Genomic DNA, 23,689 nt, shown 5'->3' on the forward strand with positions numbered 1-23,689 from the left:
TCTTTTCATACATTAAGCCTTAGAGTGAGGTTGGTTATATTCTTGCATTCTTGAGAGGAACTCACAAATATGTAGTCACATTCCAACCCCTGAAAAAAGGGATAGATTATATGTGTATATTTAGGGAAAGTAAAAAAGATATAAAATTTTGAAAAGTATATTTACTTCTAAAATGGTCTAGTTAGAGCACTGTGGTTCAGAGACACTTTTTCAGCTTTGCAGATGCTGACATTCCTTATTTCACTTCAGTCTGAGGGCACTGACAAGTACCCAGGGCATGGCAGACACTCTGTCAAGACTTGAGAGCCTATGAGTGCAGAAAACAGAGACGTTGCTCCCAACTACAATCTACTGAATATGTGTGTGAATTAATTATGATTGGGCATAAACAACAATCATGAGGTATAAAATGGAGAATTATTTTTACTTCTCTGCAATGAGGGAAGACTTCTCAGAGGAGTTGGCACTTTTTTGCAAGCTTTAAGGAACGGGGATAATTTCAACAAGTGAAGAGAGAAGAAAGAAGAATCTATGCATGGAGTGAAGCACAAACAAAGGCACAGGGATTTGAAACCACGTGGTTGAACTTTGTGGGGTTTTTCGCTTTTGTTTTTTAAAGACCAAGTATCTTATTTTATTTTTTAAAGATTTTTTTTTGATGTGGACCATTTTTAAAGTCTTTATTGAATTTGTTACAATATTGCTTCTGTTTTATGTTTTGGTTTTTTGGCTGCGAGGCATGTGGGATCTTAGCTCCCCGACCAGGGATCGAACCCGCACCCCCTGCACTGGAAGGCGAAGTCTTAACTACTGGACTGCCAGGGAAGTCCCTGGTTGAACTTTGAATGATGTTTGGAGTCTAAGGAGTTAGAGGAAGAGTAGAGGAAGATGAATCTGGAAAGGTAAGATAAAGTGTGATGCTCACCACGACCACTAAGCCATCTTGCAAATTTCTGTCCTTTACAGATACGAAAGCCATCCTTTTATGGGGGTAGGAGGTGGTCAGAGTTGAGGGGTAAGGTTTGACCAAAAGGGATAAATAAATATGTCATACTCTTTATATTAAATTACTACTTATAGGAGGATTAAAAAGAAAAAATCCCTACATTTAAGAAATGTATACTACTCTTTCCCAAAAGACAAAATATCGAGCTGTTCCTTATTTTGTTGGCAAACATGTCAAATATATTTGTATTTCCTTGTCAAAATGCAAACTGCAGACAACATAGACATAATATAAAATGACAGTGTACTTAAAGTTTCTACACCTCCCTTGCTTCTCCCAACAGGCTAAGGTTATTCCCACCTCAGGGGCTTCACACACATTGTTCTTCAAACCTCTGCATCCTTCTCAGATGTCAGCATTCAACCTGTAGCTCTTGGTGTGGCCCACCCTGCCTACTTGATCTAATTAGGTCCCTCTTCCTATCCACCCTCACCCCTCCCCATGGTTCTCTACCTCAGCCCTCTTTGTGCTTTTTAGGACTTTGACGTTTGCAATTCGTATTAACTTGTTCCTTGCCATCTGCAGTGACTTTCTACCCCGTGTCTGTAAGCTCCATGATGGAAGGAGATTCGTCTGTTCTTTCCAACACTCCACATATAATACCTGGAACAGGACCTGACATATTACAAAGATGCAACAACGCTTTGCCAAATTAATAATTTTCAAATACAAAGATATATAGAATTGCCATATCTAAAAGTTATATCTCTAAATTAACAAATCAGACTTGTAAAATTTCCTGGGGTCAGTTCTTATGCAAAGAGTGAGTATAGGAGGAAAAGGAAAATATGCTTAAAAAATGTTTCCTAAAAGAATATTTAATTAAATAATAAAATAATTATGTATAGTTATATTTAATAATATATTGTAAAATCATGTAATTATATATCAATATATGATTTACATAACATAGTTTTAGTATTTCTTTGGCTTAAATTAACAATTCCTTTCTGATACTCAAGGGATATATCTATATTTTTCTTCACTAAAGAATATATTTCTTGATATATAAGATATATAAGAAGGATAAAAGGAAAGGTTTTGATGAAATTTCCTTCTAGCTTATCTTCTTTTCCATTCTCCCACCAAAAATAAGGTAGCAAAAGTGACTTCGAATGTATCAGTGCAAACTCATGAATGTCAAGAGAACAGTCAGGGTTGCAAATGTTGAAATAGACTATCAGAGAGCTCAGATGCCTTTCTTTATCTGGTAAAAAGTTAAAATTCATCCCCATCTTAAAATTCACAAGTGTAAAGCAAACCCTCCTTCATCACCCGATATGACACAGAACATTTATTGTTCATATTTATAAAATAATCTACTGGTTTATATTTAAAGAATATGCACTAAGTTTTAATCATCATTTATATTAAACAGTCCTATCTAGAAGAAAATATGTTTATTTACTTCAAATAGATGGCAACACTGGAGCTCTACCTGGTGAAAATTGTGTTCTAAAAGATGATCAGATGAAATTAGGGGAGAAGCAAATACGTTAAGTCATGATAATGTGACCCTCCATGGGTCAACAATGTTTAAAACAGTTGAGTTGGTCTTATAATACCAAGGTTTGCTGGCTCAGTTTCTAGGCTAAAGTGTAAAATTAAAGTCCCTTTTTCCTAATAGCTTCTACACTGGTCTGAAAATATTGTCTCCGAAGTCTTCATCGTGAAGTTCCTTCTTTTATAGCTATATAATTTATCTGCCTTAAAAATTCCATTCTGCTTTTCCTCAGATGTTTGCCTTCTAAGCTTGATTCTAAGAGCAAGTAACTCCAATTTCTAACTGTGACAATGAGCGATTAAAAAAAAAAATTAGTTCTAGTCTTTGTTTAAAGAAGCATTGAAACTTTCGGTCGTAAATCTGCAAATGTGTGGGACACACACACACACACACACACATACACACATTCACACAGATACACACGTACAGCATATGCTTCTCTCACACATCTTTGGAACAACAGGGAACTTAAAATAAATACAGCTGGGCACCAGGAATATAATGTGCTGGGCAAACATATACTCCTATTAACGTAAATATATTCTTCAGTGTTTCCTGCGGGGCCCACTTAGTAATGAAAAGCAAGCAATCCCCATTTCTCCCACAAAACACCCCACATGCTCTCCAAACAACCGCCCCTAGCAACTGGATGTGGAGAGGAGCGGAAAGGAACAAAAGGCGCTGGGCTCCAGCTCAGGAGTGAGTCGCCTTCTCGGACCCTGGCGTTTTAAAGGCAGCAACAGAAGGTCATGTTGGGCACTAGCTGTCTCTCAAAAAATATGTATAGTAAGGCAACTATTATAGTCATCCGTGTGTAGTAACTGCTTCTCTTGCCTCACGTAATGCGCGAGTCCTTGAATCGAAACTACCACGTCTGAGGGATGTTTGCCAAACCCCCAAGTGGGACTCGTTCTCCGCCCTCTGAGCCCCTCTCCTCACCCCAAGATGCGACCCAAGGGCTTCAGAGTGGCCAGTGCTGCTCGCGAAGCAGCCTTCCGGGAAATCTCCACTGCACTGGCTCTCAGCGCCAACACACCCTCGGCTCACTGCTCTCACCCCAGCCCCTGCTGAGCGCGAGGCGGGGACCAGCCCCTCCGCCGAGGTCCGGGAGCCGAGGGGCCTCCGGGAGACCCGGGAGGCCAGACCCGGAGATTCCGGGCATCTCCAACCGGGCTGGAAGCAGCCGGCGCGACCCCGAGGGGAGCCAAGACCCTCGGAGCAGGAAGAGGTTTTCCCGGGGAGTCGGCCCACATCGGACCCGGAGAGCGAGGGGCAGCGGCGGGAGCGGGCCAGCCTGCCGGCGGGGTGAGTTTCCAGTGGCTACAGGTTGCCTGGGAGCAGATGCCCCGCTCCCGAGGGCGGCAGGCGCTCGGGGCGCTCGGGAGGGAGACTTGTGTTGGGGGGGGGGCGGGGGGAGGGTGTGAGAGACGGAGGGAGGCAGGGGAGCCCGAAAAGGCCCCACGCGGGCGGGGAGAGGGGAGAGAGCCGAGGGCGCGCCTCCCAACCGGGACCCACACAGACCTTGGCGCCGCAACCTGCGCTTCTTGAGGCCGAAGATGCGCACTTTGGAGAAGATGTCCACCAGGTTGCCGTTGCAGAGCCCGCGGTTCTTGCTGGGGCTGCTCCGCCTCCTGCTGGCCGACGGCCGGTCCCAGTGCTGCTCCCGTGCCTGCCGCTTCTGGCGGATCAAGCCGCTGGCGATGGCCGCGGCCATGGTGGCCCCGGGACCGGGTCCGGAGGAGGGAGGGGCCGAGGGAAGGGAGCTGGGGACACAGGAGCGGGAAGGGCCGGCGAAGAGGGCAGGCCGGAGGGGCCGGGGCCGGGGACTGGGAGCGCTCAGTCACGCCTGGGACCCATCGCCCTGTCCGCGGAGCGCGGGGCCGGGCCCGCAAATGCGCCCGGGGCGCGGCGGGGCGAACGCCGGGAGCCCGAGGTCGTGCCCGCCGCCGCGGTCGCGTCGGAGCCTGGATTGGGGCCGGGGCCGCGGGCGCCGCCGCTCGCGCCGCCTTCCTGCCCGGCCCGCCTCCCGGGCGGAAGGTAGAGCCGGCCGCCTTCTTCCCGGGCAAGGGATGGAGGGCAGGTGCCGGCCGGGTCCCGCGCGTCGGTCCGCCCAGAGCGCGCTGGGCAGGACTCAGCGCCGGACTCGAGCGGCCCCCCGGCCGGTGCCGCCGCCGCCGCCGCCCGCTCTCGGAGTCCGCCGGTGATCGTCAAGTGCTCTGGAGATCAGCATCTGGAGAGCGCAATCTTCTCCCCGGAGATCTCTAATCAGAGCGCTTCGTTCCCACCCCGCTACACTCCCCTCCCGTCCCCCTCCTATGCCAGTCTTCAGAAGGAAAGAAAAAGGTATATATAATAATGCCTTTTAAAAATATTAATAATACTGTAAAAGAAAGCTAAAACGGATGGCAGGGGGTGGGGTGCTGAGAGGCTGAGCCAGAGCGGGTGGAATTGAAGGAATCATCAGTGCGCTTTTTCTTGGATGAAACTCGCACGTCTCCGAGGCTTCCGAGGCTTAGCGAGGGCTTCTGGATCTTAACGTGCCTCCTGGTCCGCAGGCACTCTCAGCCGTGGTTGGAACGCGAGGTGGATCCCGCCCTCCCCGCTAATCCCTCCAGCTCCAGAGCCTTTCCACCCCGGGAAGGAGGAGGGGGAAGGAGGGAGGTTGGGAGGGAGGAGAGTGTGTCCTGAGGAGGGAGGCGCCTCCACTCCCTGCCTAATCCACCCAAACTTGCTGGACTCTCCCTTCCGCTCCCAGGAAAAGTAGGCTTGTCATTTTGAAACCGTAGCAGACAGAGCAAGAAGGAGGGAAGGAGGGACGAGGGAAGGGGACAAGACGTGGAGAGGTGGTGTGGAAAGACCCCCTTCCCAAATTTGCTCTCTAGCACTTGGAGGAAGAGATGGCAGCAGCTGTAGCTGCTGCAGAACGGCAGCGGGAACGGAATATTGAAGAAGCCACCACAGAATATTAAGGGCGGGCGGGGTGTCACAGTATTCCAGCGACAACAGAAAGCAGCCGGACTGAGGGACACTCCAGTTTGAGCTGCCGTCTTTGGCGTCCCTGGGTAGAAAGCCAGGGAGCAAAGCATGTGAACTGTGTTTGAAATTCAGATACAACAGCTGCTGCCTCTTCTCCTTGATTTCCTGTCTGTGTCCTGGCAGCATTCTGTCATGGATAACCAAAAATATGAAGGTCCAGGAGGAGGGGAGCAAGTGGAGGGCACCCTAGAAAAGGAGGTTGGGAGAGGAACAATTCGTGCTTGGAAGAATACAGATCTTTGGTTCCTAGGACACACTCCGAGCCACAGAACTATGAGTAGCTTGTGCTCCTATGGCTTCTTACCTTTTCCTCTTCCCTTTAGACTGCTTGCTTATCATTCCAAGAAGGTAAAGAAAAGAAACCCACAAGCTAGACTTCTCGCAATCCAGTGTGAAGAACGGAGGAAAGAAAACTCATCTGATAATTGGTACTTGTAACAATCACTTTTCTGGTGACCGCTTTAGAGCTGGAAAGAGGAGAGACACACTCGGAAGGCAGCCCTGGGAGCAGTTCTGAACCAACACCCACTTTCTCTTTGCCTCAGGAATAGGCAGTAAAGTACTACAGAGACTTGCAGCCAGGCAAGTGGGAGAAGTTCAGACAAGGGCTGATTACAGGGAGGCTAGACACCTTCTGCTCTAGGGAACTTATCCACAGTCTCTCCAAGGAAGCAATTAGTGCTCAGCTGTTTTTCACTGTATTTACTAATAAGCCTCTCTTGGGGAAGAGAATTTAATCTAAGAGGAGTGTTTAGATTTGGGTCCAATGCAGATATCATTGGCTTTACGATAATGTATATGCTATTTAACATTAAAGAACATACTCTGTAAGCTTATTTTCCCCACCGTACCATGTTTTATCTACATGAAATCTATATATATGTAATAACTACGATTACTAAAAGAAATATGCATGAGTAATTTTCCCAGAAATTTGCAATCCTTAATCTCCTATGAGATAGAAAAAGTGAAGAAAAAAGGGTGTGTTAACTATTTTGCTCCATGTCTACCTTTTTTTTTGTTTTCTGTTTTACATGTCTTTGTTCTTACATGTTTACTAAGTGTATTTAGTATTGCCATGATCTTGCTTTAAAAGGGAAGGACATTTGCAGAGATGGATACATCTAATAAAAGGCTATTCAAGTGTTTCTTTTAAGAAATTCACCGAAATAAGTCGTATTGAACAGAAGTAGTAGCTGCTCCTACCTTCCATTATTGAACAGTGGCTATCTGGACATTTCAGACAGTACAGATTGGAATTTCCGAACGACTTTACAATTAAAGCAAACATATTTACCTAAAGCTAGTAATGAGTTTTTCAAAGAAGCAAAATGTTAAGTATAGTGACCTTTTCAATCTAATACAACTGCCCCAAATTACATAACCTAGTTAGCTGCTTCTTTCTTTTTTTTAATCCTCGTGATATATGTGTGTAGTATAATAATTTGAACAGAGTGAGATTAAGCTGCTTCTTATTATAGCTGTGTTAATTCTTTTCTTTCCAGGCATTTTCTTACAATTCAGGGTTCTCCCCAATTCCTTGGATTGTATAATCCAAGGGGAGGTCGGTTTTTTGTCTCCTTCAGACCCCTCCTTCAACGCCCAGCTGCGGTTCAGCACCGCGGACAAGGATCCGGCCACAGCCAGGGCGCGCGGAGAGCAAGCAGGTTCCCCTGAGCGTGGGCGCGCTGCTGGCTGCGAGGGGCTCCGATACTCTCTGCCCTTAAAAGCAGCTTTCCGCTGCCCACCCCAAGCCACCCAAGGCGGAAAGGAAATTAATCCTCACGGCTTCCACTGGCATTAATAACCCACCTTGGAGCATGAAGCTTTTCAGCTTTTTGAGAACCAAGAAAGACTCTTTCTTTCCTGATTTATTCCAACCCCTGGCGCAGCGCCTGAAACAGCGGACGACTCAGTCTCAGGGCGTCTACTCAGAGTGTGAATTTCACAAGCCTTAAACGCTTCTATCTTAGGTGGTTTCTGGTCTTAAGGGAGCATGGGGTGGGGGGCAGCACTTGGGCTAATCAAAGTCTTTTAGCTTAATCTCTGGTTTTCCTTTTACCTCCCCAAAACGCTGTTTAGTTGTTTACAGATAGAGGTAAGCGAAAGAAAACGCAAGAGAGCCATCTGCTGTCTTAAGCTGTGATAAAAGTGTAGCAAAAAACCAGGGTGAAAACCGTTCCGGGCGGGTGAACCGAAATCCGTACCTTGCTGTAATTCAGAAAATAATGTTACACTCATGAGAACCTCCTCGGTGTCGTTCATTTCACCTTTGAATGCATAAAAACAAACAATATACTACTGACCAGGTAGAGTGGCTCCTGAGCAACCTGTCAGGAGTCTGAACTCTGATTTCAGACAGTCTCGTTCATTTCTGGATTTTGCTCCATCCTGGCTGTATAATGACCTCTAGTGAGTTGCTTCAGTTTCTCTCAGCCTCAATTTCCCCACCTCTAAAACTGAGATGATAATAAAATCTCCTTTTTAATTCTTGTGCAGTTAAATTTAGTAAATGAATGTAAAGATCCTTGTCCAGTGTCTGGTACATCCTCAGTGCTTAAAAATGACAGCTATTATTGTCATGATGTCCCAGATCACTCATTTCTATCTCGGAAATTCTTTTCCAATTTCCATGTCTTTTTCAAGATCAAAAATGTATGTATTCCCATGTATATTTCCTCACCTCTGAACTGGGTACTTGAAAAAGATTTTAAGTAATTAGAAATGTAAAAATTATTTCATTTTGGCAAAAGAAGTCCAAGGTGAAACTTTGGTTCATAATTGACTAAATTTGTGAACTTAGCTCTGTAAGGCTCTTTCCCCATTCACTGAATAGAGATAATAAAAACATTTCCCTCCCTCACAGAGATTAATATGTGTGCCTATGAGAAAACAGTTCTAAAACTGTAAAGTACCACACAAGCATTAGTTCATTGGAAGCTGATTATTCAACTACTTCCCTGTGCTCGCAACGTCTCCAGAAGATGCCATGCTCCCTTTGGCCCCTCTACTTTGCATATGTTGTTCCATCTATCTGGAACACTTTTACTGCCTCTTGCCCACACTCCCCTCGGTAATATAAAACAGTAGCTAAAATCACAATTGGAGTAAAGCAATCATAGGCTTGACTGTGCATCCTTGAGCAATTCATCTAAACCTCTCTAAGTTTCTATTTCCTCTTCTGTAAAATGGTCACAATAATGCAATAAGGTTATTATGAGGATTAAATGAGAACATGTCTATAAAACACAGCAGTGCCTGCCAAATAGTGCAAGTTCAATAAATGATAGCTACTGGTAATCATTTAACTCATCACTCAGGTCTTCATTTCTTCAATGACCAAGTCCTACATTGACACTTCTATGAAGATGTCTAGTAGGCATCTCAGGCTTAACATGGCCAAGATTAAACTCTCAGTCTTCTTTCTCAAACCTGCTTTCCAATCTGCCCCATCTCTGGAATGACATCTCCATTCTTCTTGTTCCTCCGGCCCCAAAACTTGGGCATCATACTAATCTCATTTCTTTCTTTAGTACCTCTTATGTAATTCCTCAACAAAATGTATTCACTCTATCTTCAAAATAGATCTACCATATGATCACTTCCCACTGTATGCACTGCTACCTACCACCATGATCTTTTGGACTATTACAATAGCGACCTGACTGGTCCCTTGGGATTCACCCTTGGTCTTCTTTGATGTGCCTTCAACACTGTGACCAAAGTGTCAAAGGTATAAATCAGATTATATTACGCCTCTATTCAAAATCCTACACCTCAGTAAAAACCAAAGTCCTCACAGTGTCTACAAACCATGCTCCATGTGATTTGTATCTCTCATCTACCTTCATTTGTTATCTGACACCATCTCTGCTTCTCTCTCTTCATTCACCAGATGCCTTCCTCAACCTACCTGGCACGTTGCTATGGCAGGACTTCTGTGCTTGCTCTTCCATCTGACTCTCTCACCTCCTGCAAAATCTTTGCTCACTTATTATCATCCCAGTTGAGATCTTCTCTTACAAATCTAGCTAAAATAGCAACCTCCAAACACAGTCAATCCCTTCTTCTTTCCCTGATTTAAGGTTCTGCATAGCAGTCACAACTTTGAAAAATTCTATGTATTTTTATATATGTATTTTAATATGTATCTTATTTATTTGGACTATCTTGCTCTTTTAAAACACAAACCTAAGACATATTTTTGTGTCTCATTTGTTGACTGCCACATCTCCAGTTCTTAAAATGGGGCAAGGCAGAGTAGGGGCTTAAAGAATTAAGAAGTTGGATACAAAGACAGCCAAACAGTTAACACCAAATATGAGGAACAGAAAATCTTGCTTAGCCCAGTCTCTCAAGGATAAATTACCCCATGGTGCTTGATCTCTTTAAGAGAAGAAAGAAATCTAAAATTCGATTTGGAATATGCACAATCTCAACCCCATAAATAGGATATACAGAGTCCTCTAGACTTTGCTTGATCATTTAGGCTCAACTTAACATGACATGTAGTTTTTTTTTTTTTAAACCAAAACATTAGCAAAATATTTAATATGAAATGTCCATGACAATTCTATATTAGATATTGGGTTGGCCAAAAAGTTCATTCGGGTTTTGGTACGATGGTACGCGAAACCCGAACAAACTTTTTGGCCAAACCAATATAATCATATATTTATATACGATTTGAAATACCATTTCAATTATTTAAGACCTAAACCTTCAAGTAAGTTAATGTTCCAACAAGAACAATGACATTTATATTTTGGCTTCCTAATACAAGTTGTTCATTATCACAACCTTCCCGAATCACCATTCTATATCCCTAAGACGACATGTAGTTTGAGTTCTGAGTTCCAGCAGTGATTCTTGGGGCTTACTGAAGGTTGCAAGACTGACTTCACTTGGATTGGAGAGGACAATGCTACTGATCTTTGTGACTCATCCCGCCCCCCAATACACATCCTGTTTTCTCCCTTGCTTTCAGGCTGCCAATTGACAACATGCCCCCTTTTCAAATTTGTTACATTGAATCAATCATTGCAAACTAGATGAACATATCTGATCATCTATAAATACAAAAGTAAATGAAGTCTAAGGGAGGAGAATATATAAACAAGAAACAGCCTTATTGATACTGATTTCATTATTTAAAGAGCCTTTTCCCCTTGCCTTCTGCATTTTGTTATATTCTAGTTTATTTTATTGAGTAGGTTGCTTAAATTCCAAATATGTAAGTTTTTGTTTGGTTTACTAAAAACAAGTACATTATTTCAACTTCAAATAAACAAAAAACTCTAAAGAACATATTTTGTGACACTGATGTCATTATTAAATGTTAACACTTCTTATTTTCACAAAGTAACAGTCTACCTATTTTTCTTCATATGTCATTGCCACAGCCATTATTTCAATGTAACCAAATTCATCGGATCTAAGAAACCATTGACTTTAAGATGCATCAGTTAGCTACAAAGGAAAAAAACCATTTTGTTCAACTATGTCACATCATAGATTACAAGATGTATATCAATTTCAGAGATATTTATAAAAAAAAAAACCTTTGCATCTTAGAATCAACGAAATGGGGTATAATGGGACTATGTAAGTCTATAAGTGGGACTGTACCCTTATTAACCCTGTCATGTTCTGTATTTTGCTTAGACATCATACATCTTTTGGTTAAAATAGATTTTAAGTGCTTGAGAGAAACTGTGTTCTGAAATATCTTTAGTTTCATTATTATTGTTGCTGTTGTTTTAATTCTTTTATCTCCCTGTGAGTCTGAATTGGAAGGATAGATAGGGTGGAAACAAATATTCCTCAAATATTTCCTGCTTACTTATTTGATCATCTCCACACAATAAGCGACTCACTCCATTTTGTCACATGGTTCCCTTTGTGAGTCAATCGCTTTTGAACACTTAAAATTAAGGATGAAATATGAAGGCCCAACATTTTTTCACAAATAAGTTATCATAAATTAATTTGGGATGAGCTTGAGTAGGGTTAAAAAGGATATATTGGCATTTATGTTTTCATCCTTTGTTCTGGATTAAATGGGTTTTATTTGAAAATGTTATGAGGTAATTCTGAGAATTTAGTCAATATTGATGACCCTTTTCATTTTTTAGTCATTTGGAAGAACACCAAAAAGTAATGTTAAGATGCACTTGGGACAAATTTTCAGGTAGTTAATTAAGAATGAATGTGTATCCCTTCCTTATAATTCAAGTTCAAAACCTTATTTTATTTTTTCTGTGATAGTATTATTGACCTTTATTTTAGATTCAAAGGATAATCGAAATGAATGTTAAAGTGTTTTAAGTTAGATTTTTCAAGAAGTAATTGATTGCATTAATGTTATAACAGTCTTGTTGATTAATTTTGCTGGATATATTTATTTCTCATAGGGAACAGATTTCCATCTATTAAAAAAAAACCTGGAAGGAATTTTATTGTCACTTAATATTTTGATTCAATAAAGAAAAAGTGGAAACTATTGGTATCAAAAACTTGTGAACATTCTTACCTATAGAAGCAATACCAGATTGGTATAAGCAGATGGCTTCACTTTACAAATCTAGTGTATTTTTAAAATCTGACTAATATGTTGGAAAAATACTCTCAGCGGTTTCCAGCCTGCTTTATTAAAGTGAACCCAAAATGTGCATAGCATTCATTTCAGAGTTGTGAGCATTGACTTATCTTTCCTCACTCTACATGAGTTGTGGGAGATGATAATAACATCGATTTAACGATATATCAGTGAATCGGGTTTTTAAAAAGAATACTGAATATATGTGTCGATGGACACTTAGGTTGCTTCCATGTCCTGGCTATTGTAAATAGAGCTGCAATGAACGTATATACAATGGAATATGACTCAGCCATAAAAAGAAACGAAATTGAGCTATCTGTAGTGAGGTGGATGGACCTAGAGACTGTCATACAGACTGAAGTAAGTCAGAAAGAGAAAAATAAATACCGTATGCTAACACACATATATGGAATCTAAAAAAAAAAAAAAAAAAAAAAAAGGGTTCTGAAGAACTTAGGGGCAGGACAGGAATAAAGACTCAGATGTAGAGAATGGACATGAGGACATGGCGAGGGGGAAGGGTAAGCTGGGACAAAGTGAGATAGTGGCATGGACTTATATATACACTACCAAATGTAAAATAGATAGCTAGTGGGAAGCAGCCGCATAGCACAGGGAGATCAGCTCGGTGCTTTGTGACCACCTAGAGGGGTGGGATAGGGAGGGTGGGAGGGAGATGCAAGAGGGAGGAGATATGGGGATATATGTATAGGTATAGCTGATTCACTTTGTTATAAAGCAGAAACTAACACACCACTGTAAAGCAATTATACTCCAATGAAGATGTTAAAAAAAATATTGAATACTTCAACAGAAAAAAATTATTCAATTTTCAAAAAAATGAGAAATGAGCTTTCAGTTATATTCTCAATACAAAGATTCTGTGTGCACTTATAGTCTTATCTGTATTTAACATTGTAACCAATTTATATTCAATGATTACTAGAATGGTCACTTTCATAGCAATTAAAGGTTCTAGGTTAATTATGTTCTTTGTATGTAGTATAAATGGGCTAAACACATATATGAACATGTACACCCATGCACATATGCACACACATACACATATGCATGTGCCAAAACACATAACTAAATTCATAACTCTGGTAAAGATAATTGTAAAGCATTAGTGATTTCCAAAGAAAAGTGACTTGCAAACTCCCAATTCAAGAATCTTAGAAAACTATTTTCATTACCACCCTAAGAATGTAGACAATATCTACCTAAATTCACTTTTGAAATTTTTCTCAATAATAGTTCAATGGAAATTAAGAATAAATTAGAGTATAGGTTTTAGTCATAATTCTTTGAACACAAACTGAGACTATGTCTCTCTCAATTTATAAAGCACCTAAATAATATTTGTATAATAGTCTGTGAAGAACTTTTACATGTATTGAAGTGGGTGTTATGATTTCCATTTAAGATAAATGTTAGGTCCCAGAGCCGTTAAATGATTCTTATGTTTACAATGCTAGAAAGTGGAAGAAACAGATCTTAAGTACATCCTTTTTCTACCAAGCTATCTCCATCCAGCTATTTAAAATTTGACTAACCTGTCACAGCACCAACTCTAGGATGGAGACTCTCACATGGGATTCGAGGACTCTCAGCAGTTTCATGGATGGATTTAGGATTATCTGTGATTCTCCCTGACGTTTGTACTAAAGGAAAAAAATCGGGTGAATGTGCATTTTTATGCAACCTGGGTTCACAGTTTTCCTCCAATTCTCAAAGTGACCTGTTTCCAAAGCAAGAATAAGAATCACAACTGTAGAGGGAGGGAAAGAAGGAACACACAACACCCAGTACTACATTTCTGATTATAAAAGTTAATACATACTCATTAAGAAGAAGTTGGAATATAAAAATAAATGATAAATAAAATCACCTCTAATCTTGACATTAAACGTTTTGGTGTATGTCTTCTGGTTAAAAAAAATCATTACATGAAAATTTGCTCTCACATTTTTGGCACACTTTAGTGACTAAGAAACACAACGGAGGTAAAAGCCAGTGTATCATTCATACACTTTAGCTACATGAAGTCCATCAGAAACTACTATATTCTACATTCTATATTCTCTAAAAGCTCTTTACAACTCAAAGATCACTTCCTTCTAAGTCATGCTCTAAGTGTTCTAACCTCTGGGACCAATGCTTGCTTTAGTTTTCAGAGTTTTAGGAAGTCTAGCTAAATAACTTAAGCCTTAAGGTTCCGAAAAAAATTGCTATTTATCTCCTTCTAATCTGGGAATCTACTTCTAAAAACTGCATGTGAAAGTAATTTCCAAAGTGCAATGCACTTAAGAAATGTTATCATTATAAATTGATGCCATTTTGCGGGTTCAGCAGAACCTAGCTCCTACTTTGTACTTAAGAACTAAACAATTATATCCTTAAATTGATGCCCTGAGTCCTCAGTAACCTACAATATGTTTCTTATTGCTTCTGTGACAATTTGCCACAAATTTAGTTGCTTAAAAACAATACATTTATTCTCTCGCAGTTCTGGACGTAAGAAGTCCCAAGTCAGTTTCACTGGGTTTTGGTCAAGATATCTACAGAGCTGGTTCCTTCTGGAAATGCTGAGGAAAGAATCTGCTTGTTTTTTTAATCTCCTAGAGGTCAACTTCATTCTATGGCTCAGGGTCCTTTCCTTGTGTCATTCCAACCTCTTGCTTGTCTTGTCACATCTACTACTACTGATTTTGCCCCCATTCTGCCCCCCTCTTCTAAGGGCCCTAGTGATGACATTGGGCTCACCCAGATAACCCAGGATCATCTCCCAGCTCAAGATCTTTCATTTAATCACATCTGCCAAGTCCCTTTTACCATCTAAACATACAGTTGCAGGACTAGGGATTAGGACTTGGACATCTTTTGGCGGGGGGCAGTGGGGACAGCTATTATTCCGTCTACCAAGCCTACCCTCTATCTAAAGCACATGAAAATAGAGCCCCGCCTAGCATTTGATAATCACCACCCCCAACCCCAAGAGCATGGACAAGGTAACTGCTCCAGAATGCCAGTTTTTAAATGAGAGTACTGTTTCCTACAAAATATAATTCTTTTTAACAACAGCTGTTTACTTGACTGAACCTGACTAGTGCCTGCTTCTGCACCCCCCATTGCTTTACTCCTTGCTCTCAATGATGTCTTGTTATTGGCTGGGACTCTCTGATACCACCTGCTTACCTGAATTTCTTATGACTTTAATTATTGCATCTCTCAGAAAAAAAAAACAAAAACAGTACAGCAATTTGCAGACGTTGTGGAAACAGAACCATTTTGTTCCCCTGTGGGTTGTGAGGATGCATTTTCTGAGTCACACATAAATCCATGAAGAATTTAATTCCTTGAGTTTATAACATGCCTTTCATGAGATTTAGGGCCATAGAATTGAGCTGAATAAAACTAAAGCTAGACATGTGATGCTCTACAAGATGAGATTTAGGGCCTGAGGCTATCACCAAATGAAGGAAATAGATTCAGATAGTCTTGTTTTCCCCATTCCATTTTCGTTTTTATTTAGCTCTAGGGGTAGTAGGTAATTGCTGTTTCCTTTCAGAAATTTAGACTAGCTCCTTAGGTAAGAATTTGCCTTCACTCTAGATTTGATACTGACTACAAATGAAAGGTATCACTGAAGTTAAAGATTTTTTTAAAGGAATCAGAAATATTTTTCAGTGAGTTTGATATGGACAGAGGGATAAAAAGGAGGAACCTCAGAAACAAAGAATCATTTCAGGCAGAATGTCATGGAGAGTTTTAAATAAACAAATTCTGTGGCCCTGGTCTCTAAATGTCTCTTTGCTCACTCCTTTGGCCCTTTTTCCCTTTTTATGTTGTCACTCTCTATACCTTCCTCTGAGTCCCTACAGAGGTTTGAAACTGGTTTCTAGAGATGAGAGTATCCAATGGTTGCAAGAAGTCTTTGGCTGTGAGTCTGGAATAGCAGCTATTCTACTTTGCAGGCAAATATATATAATTTGAAACACCGAGACATAACAGTAAATGGGTCTCTTCCCAATGAACAGGGATAAAGGGTCCAAGCAGAATTATTCTTCCCCCAGATACCTAACTGGTGCAGCCACCTGGGCTGAGGAGGAGAGAGCCCCGGTCACACTCGTAGACCTGTGCGCACCTCCGCATAAAATGGGCTTAGTGATCTTCTCCAGGGATTTAGTTCTAGCACGACAAGTCTCAGATTAGTTTATGTCAGGGAATTCTGACTACAAACAGGAGACAGCAATTCAACATGTCTTTATAGGACGAAGATTTGATTTTAGCTCTTGGTGCCCTGCTACAAGAGCCGGAGCAGATACTCAAGCGTGCGTTCTACTTTTCAGGTTACTTAGGCAGATAAACCAGGCGTCCTAATTCCCGGACCTTTGTTGTAACTTCTTTACGTGCCCTCTGAAGGGGCACTCTACCCTCCGCCTCAGTAAATGCATTCCCACCAACTCCCAGCCTCTCAAGCTTCCGGGGATGATCTCTTTGCCTCCCAAACACTCCCAGCCGCCCCGGTGCAGGGCTCCGGACCCGAGGGCTCGCCTTCCCAGGGCCTGGTACGTGCGGACACTTCCCAGCTACTCACTCAGTGATGGGGAGGAAGGAAGAGAGTAAGAAAGGAAGACCCTTGGGTTCTGGACTTCTGGGCTCTTTAATTCTCCACCCAACAGTAAAACACACCTGCCCTCGGGTCCCATTTCCAGCCCCCATTTCCTTTCTCATCCCTGGTAACACTGTAACTTTTCAAAAGACTTGAAAAAAAAAAAAAACCCAAAAAACCAGCACCTTCTCTGAAAGAAGCTATTCTCATGCCTGAAGCACTAAAAGAGGTCAAAGGGGCAGAGGTTTGTGGAGGTCTTCGGAACCCCCGGATTTTCTGCTAATCCCAATAAACAGAGAAAATCACTAATAGGTGCATCAGAGTCATATCTTATTCCTCAATTCCAATCATTTCTAGATTTGAACTGAAATCTTAATTTGTTATTATATCATTATTCCCTACCTTTAAAAGTTAGAACGAGAAGTAATCTTAGACATGATCTAGTCTAATAACCGCATTTTACTGAGCAATAAACTCAACCCCAAGGAGGTTAATTAATTTACTTAAGTTAATTACAGTAAGTCCCCAGCATACAAAACGAGTTCCATTCCGAGAGTGTGTTCATAAGTCCAATTTGTTTGTAAGTCCAACAAAGTTAGCCTAGGTACCCAACTAACACAGTCGGCTGTATAGTACTGTACTGTAATGGGTTTATAATACTTTTCACACAAATAATACATAAAAAACAAAAAAATCATTTTTAATCTTACAGTACAGCACCTTGAAAAGTACACTAGTACAGTACAACAATTGGGGTACAAGGACTGGCATCGAGTGAACAGGCAAGAAGAGGTACTGACTGGAGGAGGGAGAGGAGGTGGGAGATGGTAGAGCTGAAGGATCGTCAGCAGTAGGAGACGGAGGGCAAGCTGCAGTTTCACTCACGCCTGACGCTGATGGCACAGGTGCTGGTTCCTTGCTGGAACCAGATGCACGTTCGCATCTTTGAAAGTTCTCAGCTTGAAGGTTTGTATGTCAGGGAATTACTGTAATAAGCTAACTGGAAGCAGCTCCAGGCCTGGATTCCGAGTCTCCTGATGTCAGGTGCAATGACCTGTCCATTGCACCTCTTACTTCTCAGAAAAGCTTGGCTACACTGGAGAAGACTGCCCATTATACGGTCCCCAGACAATTCTGGAACACAAATCTCCTCTCTCCTTTCTTGTTAAGTACATCCCATTTTTTTTTTTTTTTTTTTTTTGCAGATACACCCACTATTCTTAAAGAACCCGAGTTGTCTACGAATTACTTCATCTGATTTGCAGAATGGGCCCCCTTCGGTCAATATTTTCATAAAAAGATAGTGTTCATAAAGGCATATGTCTTAAGTGACATATTCAGCCTCCATTCATTCATCCATCCATTCATTCACTCAATTAACACATCTATGGGGCACTAACTCTCCATCACTATGCTTGACCCAGTGTTCAGACAGAAATAAAAAGCGATTCTACCCTCAAGCAGCTCAGACTATAGGGGAAGATGGCTTCATACACAAGTGGGACTGAGTGCTAGAGATTCAGAGCGTAAAGCCTGCACAAGAGGAGTGGGAAGAGGAGCCAGCCTACCTGGTGTGGGTCAGGAAGGGTCTCCTGGAAATAGTAACGCAGCAAGCTGAGATTTAAATGAATGAATAAATAAATAAATAAACAAACAAATAAAAGATAGCAGGTGTTCTACCAGGTACACGAGAGGGGCTTGGGGATTCCAGAGGGAAAGTGTCAAGTGAGAGAAACCCCAAGTTAAGACACAGCTTCACATGTGAAGTTAAGTGAAAACCGTTTCATACACCAACAGTGCCCACTCTGTGTTGGAGGGAAGGGTACAAAGAGCCTTAGCTGGTGACCATATTAGGAGTTACTGGGGGAAATTTGCACTAGAACCAGCTGAGCATATAAATACTATGTAAGGATACACAGAGTAATGTATTTCCATGTATGTTTGCAATATGATCCGCTTACTTACCTGAGTATTTTCATGTTATGTCACAATTCTCATGCTACCCTTTATCCACACTTTTCTATCAACCTGAGAGCCAGGGTCATTGGAGCTAAATTGTACACAAAACAGTATCTCCGTGACATATGTCATTAAACATATGTATATACACATAAAATAGACTGAAGGGCAGTATTAACAGCGTTTATCCGTAGGTGGTGGGTTATAGCTGTTTATATTTTTTATTCTTCGTACTTTTCCCCCAATTTTTCCCAAGGAGCATGTGCTAACTTCATAACTGTAAAAGGTTGCCTTTTTAAAAACAGAGATATTGATTTAGAAGAAATAGGAGGACAACACATATGCAAAGGAGAAAGTCTTTACGTCTAGCTGTGGATATCATTAGCTGATTAGATTGTTCTTTCTTCTAAATTGCAATTAATTTTATTACTCCTTTTAAGGTGAGAACATATTCTATTTATATGGTATCAGAAGGCTTGTGTTTAGAATTCTTAAACATCAAAATCTTTCCCTTTCCCCTTCTGCTTTCAGAGATATAAAATTTTACTGTTCCAATAAGATCACTCTAAAAACACAAACAGAACAACAAAAAGAGTAACATCGTTTTCCTTGAAAAATCAAGTTGCAATCTTTAAGACAACCTTCAATATAGATTTTTAGGATATGAGGAATATAATTCAGGGTTGATAGTGTTTACAAGGTCTGGTGTCATAAAGAGCAAAAGTAATTTCCTGCAGTAAAGTATTGCTCTTTTTATGGCCATTCCTTGGCTCCTAGATAAACAGACCCAATTTTAATTATAACACATTTATGCCCCATATCCCAGTATTAATGCTGTACTGATAAACACAGAAATGCAACTCTGTCATTGGAAGACCCTCATCATGCTCTCTCTGTATGGTTATACAATCATTCAGTCATGTTCTTTTTACCTTAGAGGGTCTTAGTTACTTGCAAAGTTTTCTCCATCAACTTTCCTGGCTAGATGTTATCAACAGTTCAACCTCATCTTCCTCACAGAGGTAAATTATTTTACATTGTAACAGTCCTTGACAATTCAGTCTAGATTAAAACACACACACACACACACACACACACACACACACACACACACACAGAGTTAAATAAATATTGCTAAACCCTCTGGGTCTGTCAAGGAAATAAAAATTTCTTCCACACAGAGTTCCAGAGACTAGTTTGTTAAATTCACATTTACTCTTCTGCTCAGCATTTCCATCAAAGAGGCTTCAAATCATCTAGTCCTGTTTTATTCTAGCGACACCATTCAGGGGATGCCTGATTTCCACTGGCACCCTCCATGGACTGAGGACACAACAGATCCAATGTCACCCTCTCCTTTCCAGATGGCTTGAAATTTAGAAGGTCTTCCCCAGTATTGGGCCTGAAGCCTGATTTTGTACTGCTCACTGGAACAAAACATGTTTCCCTCTTCCACATGACCATCTTTAAGTGTTTTATTACAGAACACTATTGATTTCTGTCCCTCTAGCTTTCATACCTTTAAATGACATTGACCCACCCATGAGAGCTGTCACCAAGGTCATACAAAACCTAAAGGTTTCTTCTGCTTGTCTATTGATTTTTTCTGCTTGTCTCTCGAACTCAAGTGAACCCTTCCACTCTCGCCTCTCTGCTTCCTTGCCCGTGGCTTCCTAAGTCCTTACGTCCACCCTCGCGTTGTCTCAGTGCCAAGTCTTAACACCCATGTTTTCTCTAGACCTTTCACTGACACTTCAATTAGTAGTTTACACTCACTGTCCTTGCCATTTCTTCCAAGGATACATTTTGATGTTCTCTTTAGTTGCAAGCACTAAGACTTCAAAATGAGGCTGCATTTATCTTAATTCTCTTAAAACCTCTCCCAGAGAGATTTTCAGCTTCACTGAGTCAGGGACCTTGTCTGCTTTGCTCGCTCCTCATGCCTGATGCTCCCAGAGCCTGGCATCGTGTCTGGCCTCAGAAGTGATTCAGTGACAGTTGGTGCATGGCTTTGGAAGGTGGATTTCCTCTGGGTAAGCCGGGCAGGGTGCTGATGGCCATGTTAAACCTTCAGATCAGAGCTGCACACTGCAGAGACAAGTAGGGTCGAGGTCTCAGTACCCTTCCCTGTGCCGAGGGTCTGAAGAACAAGGCTGACCCAGCTGGGACTTGCCTTTAGCACCTCATGTCTTCTTCACGTCGTTTCCTACATAAATTCGTTTATTGTTTTAATCCAGTGGAGCTCCATAGCTGCTGCTCACGGGAATCACATAAGAAACCTAAAAAAAAAGTATCTTCGGGGGTGGTAGGTGGGTCCTAAGTATATAGAGAACCTTCTCTAAAAGCTCTCCAAGATCCACTTCAAATACTACGATATTATGTAAATGATCAGAACATTCCATTAAAATTAAGCGTATATCTTTCCAAGATTTTCTGGAAGCTTATTCTTTCTTTCATGTGCTGATCTGTAGCATTGCTCTGCAATTTTTCTCATATGGAAAAAAAAAGTCCTTTAATGGAAGACAGTCTGGCCCATTGGAAAAGAGGCAGGTTCTTTTTCTGATTTTTAAAAAAGGAAACCATAAATACATAAATAAGCAATATCATCACAGAATTTCATGGGATGGTTCTGGGCAAACTTTGGTTCCTGGATCTCTTGTAACTGCCGGCTGAATTGAAATATGTTACAGGCAAGTTTTCTAAAATGAAGGAGCTTTTTTGTTTTGTTTTGTTTTTATAATTGAAGTTATTTGTCAATCAGTTGCACTTACTTTTGCTAAGCTTCTCTTTTTTTTTAATTATAGCAAATTAAATTAAAAAAAATAAAGTACCTAAGAAGAATTCTGAGGGCAAGAATCAGGTTCTAAAATTCTAGTCAAAACATTTTTCCTCAGTGTTTAACATAGGGGACAAATTTAGAGGGAAGAGAAAACCGTAATCACATGATTTTGAGATCAGTTTTGGTGAGGTGGACAAAAGAAGCAGAGAGAAAGATGGAACAGCTAACCAGTTATCGTAACACCCTGAAGCCCTGTTTCCTCTCTTTTGTTTCTTTTTCCTTTTAAATCCTTTTTAGCCTTAATTTTTCACTGTATCCATCTCCATCTCCTTTAATTGATCATAACATGGAAATGACTAAATTATCATTAATAACATTGGTGATATTTTATATATTTTCTTCTTATTATTTTAAAGGCCAAGTTATTTTTATCCCTCAAAACATGTTCAAACAGATACATTAAAACTAACCAAAATTACTGATGCCCTTTTCCCGTAAAACACAATTTGTATGTGTTTGTAGTCAGAACCCACTCTCTGCTCAGCTCTAACTTCTCACTGTGTATAGAGAAAATGCTTTAATAGCAATAAATCAGAAATTGACTAATAGAAGATTTTCAGATTGTCTTTTGTGAATATGTCTGTTGAATCAGATTGAATTAATGTTATTAATTATATATTGGTGTATTATCTAATTAGTTTATGATTCTAATTTCACATACTATTCTAATCTTCTCTACAGTTTAAGTAACTGAATATTAGTCTATGTATTATTATTGCTTTTAGGTACATAAATATGCATACTACATACATACATGTTTTTGGTTTCTACAACTATGACTCAGAGTAGAGAACACATTTTAATTTCACGAGTAATTTACTTTGGATTATAATTGTTGGCAAAGCATGAAACTATAAACGTCCATAACCAACTTGGTTAATATTCTCAAGTGATGACTTTTCTAGTAGCAAAGGGAAGATAAAACACATTTTGAGTACTTGCAAGTTTCAAACTTTTAATTTGCTTCATCACTAAGGCAAGGAGGTAGACCTTGAACAAGTCAGTGACTCACAAGACAGAAGCCTTGATTTGATAAATAAATGCGGTCCATGCAACAGCAGAAAGCAGTCTCCAAGCTGCAGTGGTACTTAATGGCAGCTGGTTCTCCAAAACACAACATAAGGAAACAACCCAAATGTCCAGCGATAGGAGGATGGAAAACAAACTGTGGTATATTCACACACCCCCTGAAGGACTCCTCCCCAGTTAAGAAGAATTCCAAATCTCTGGTATACACAATAACAAATAAACCTCAAAAACATGATGTTGAACACTTAAAGAAGCCAGACACAAACAAGTACAATCACGACTCCATTTAAAAAGTGGAAAATTGTTACCTATAGACATCAGAAGAGTCTGTCTCTGAGGCAGAGGGTTGATTGGAAAGGACAAGATGGAACTTTCTGGGGTGCTTGCAATGTTCTTTGCCTTGATAATGATGAGAGGGATGTGCACATTTGCCCAAATACACTGAGCTGTACCACTAAAACATCTGCATTTTACTTTGTGTACATTACACTTCAATAAAGTTCTATTAGAAGAAAACAAATAACAACAGCAAAAGCACCTACTCAAAGGACCCTAGCGGCAGTCCTGTGAACAACCGTGGCTGATGGAGATTGTCTGGAAGACCACACTGCCCCACCCTCTACACCACTATCTCCATGAAAGATCCTCTGACACTGGGTGGAGATTGGGGGAATATAATGTCCTCCTGGGGGTGGTTGGTAGCCCCACAGTCCAAACTGTGACAAAGGAAACTCAGTTCTAGCTTTTGTTTTCGACTGAGTGAGATACAAAAGGACATTATGGAGCTATAGATACACTACAATGAAGTAAAAGAAAAGAAAAGGCACTTATTCCCGAGAACATATTTTAATAAAACATTTCCTACTAAAGCTAAAATGGTAATGGGAAGCTTATGACTTTTTACAATTAGATTCAGGCAAATTGTGAGACTGAATTGATATGAGGCCAGGCTCTTCCTTTCAACCCCTTCAGAGCCGTCTCGAGCAGCCACTTGGTCCCCTGGTACCCACTGATGAGTGCTCACTAACCAGGCAACCTACCAACAGACCTGCCCAGGGCTTTTGGGTCCTGATACCCTAGCTGCCCCCAACCACAACCGC

At 40.9% G+C, this 23,689-nt stretch overlaps 1 protein-coding gene across 3 annotated transcripts in view; it reads right to left on the reverse strand.

Annotated features, from left to right (window-relative positions):
- FGF14 (fibroblast growth factor 14) overlaps window positions 1–23,689 on the reverse strand; it is a 621,870-nt gene that overhangs the window by 179,579 nt on the left and 418,602 nt on the right. Inside the window, exon 1 of one of the 3 annotated variants that reach the window (XM_036831496.1) lies at window positions 4,032–4,224. The exons of the other annotated variants lie outside the window; for them this stretch is intronic. Within the exon in view, the coding sequence (XP_036687391.1) occupies window positions 4,032–4,224 (193 nt within the window). Of the gene's footprint in view, window positions 1–4,031; window positions 4,225–23,689 lie in introns of those variants that run through there. 3 annotated transcript variants of the gene reach the window in all.

This window comes from Balaenoptera musculus, chromosome 18 (genome assembly GCF_009873245.2).
Source record: "Balaenoptera musculus isolate JJ_BM4_2016_0621 chromosome 18, mBalMus1.pri.v3, whole genome shotgun sequence".
Lineage (NCBI taxonomy): Eukaryota > Metazoa > Chordata > Mammalia > Artiodactyla > Balaenopteridae > Balaenoptera > Balaenoptera musculus.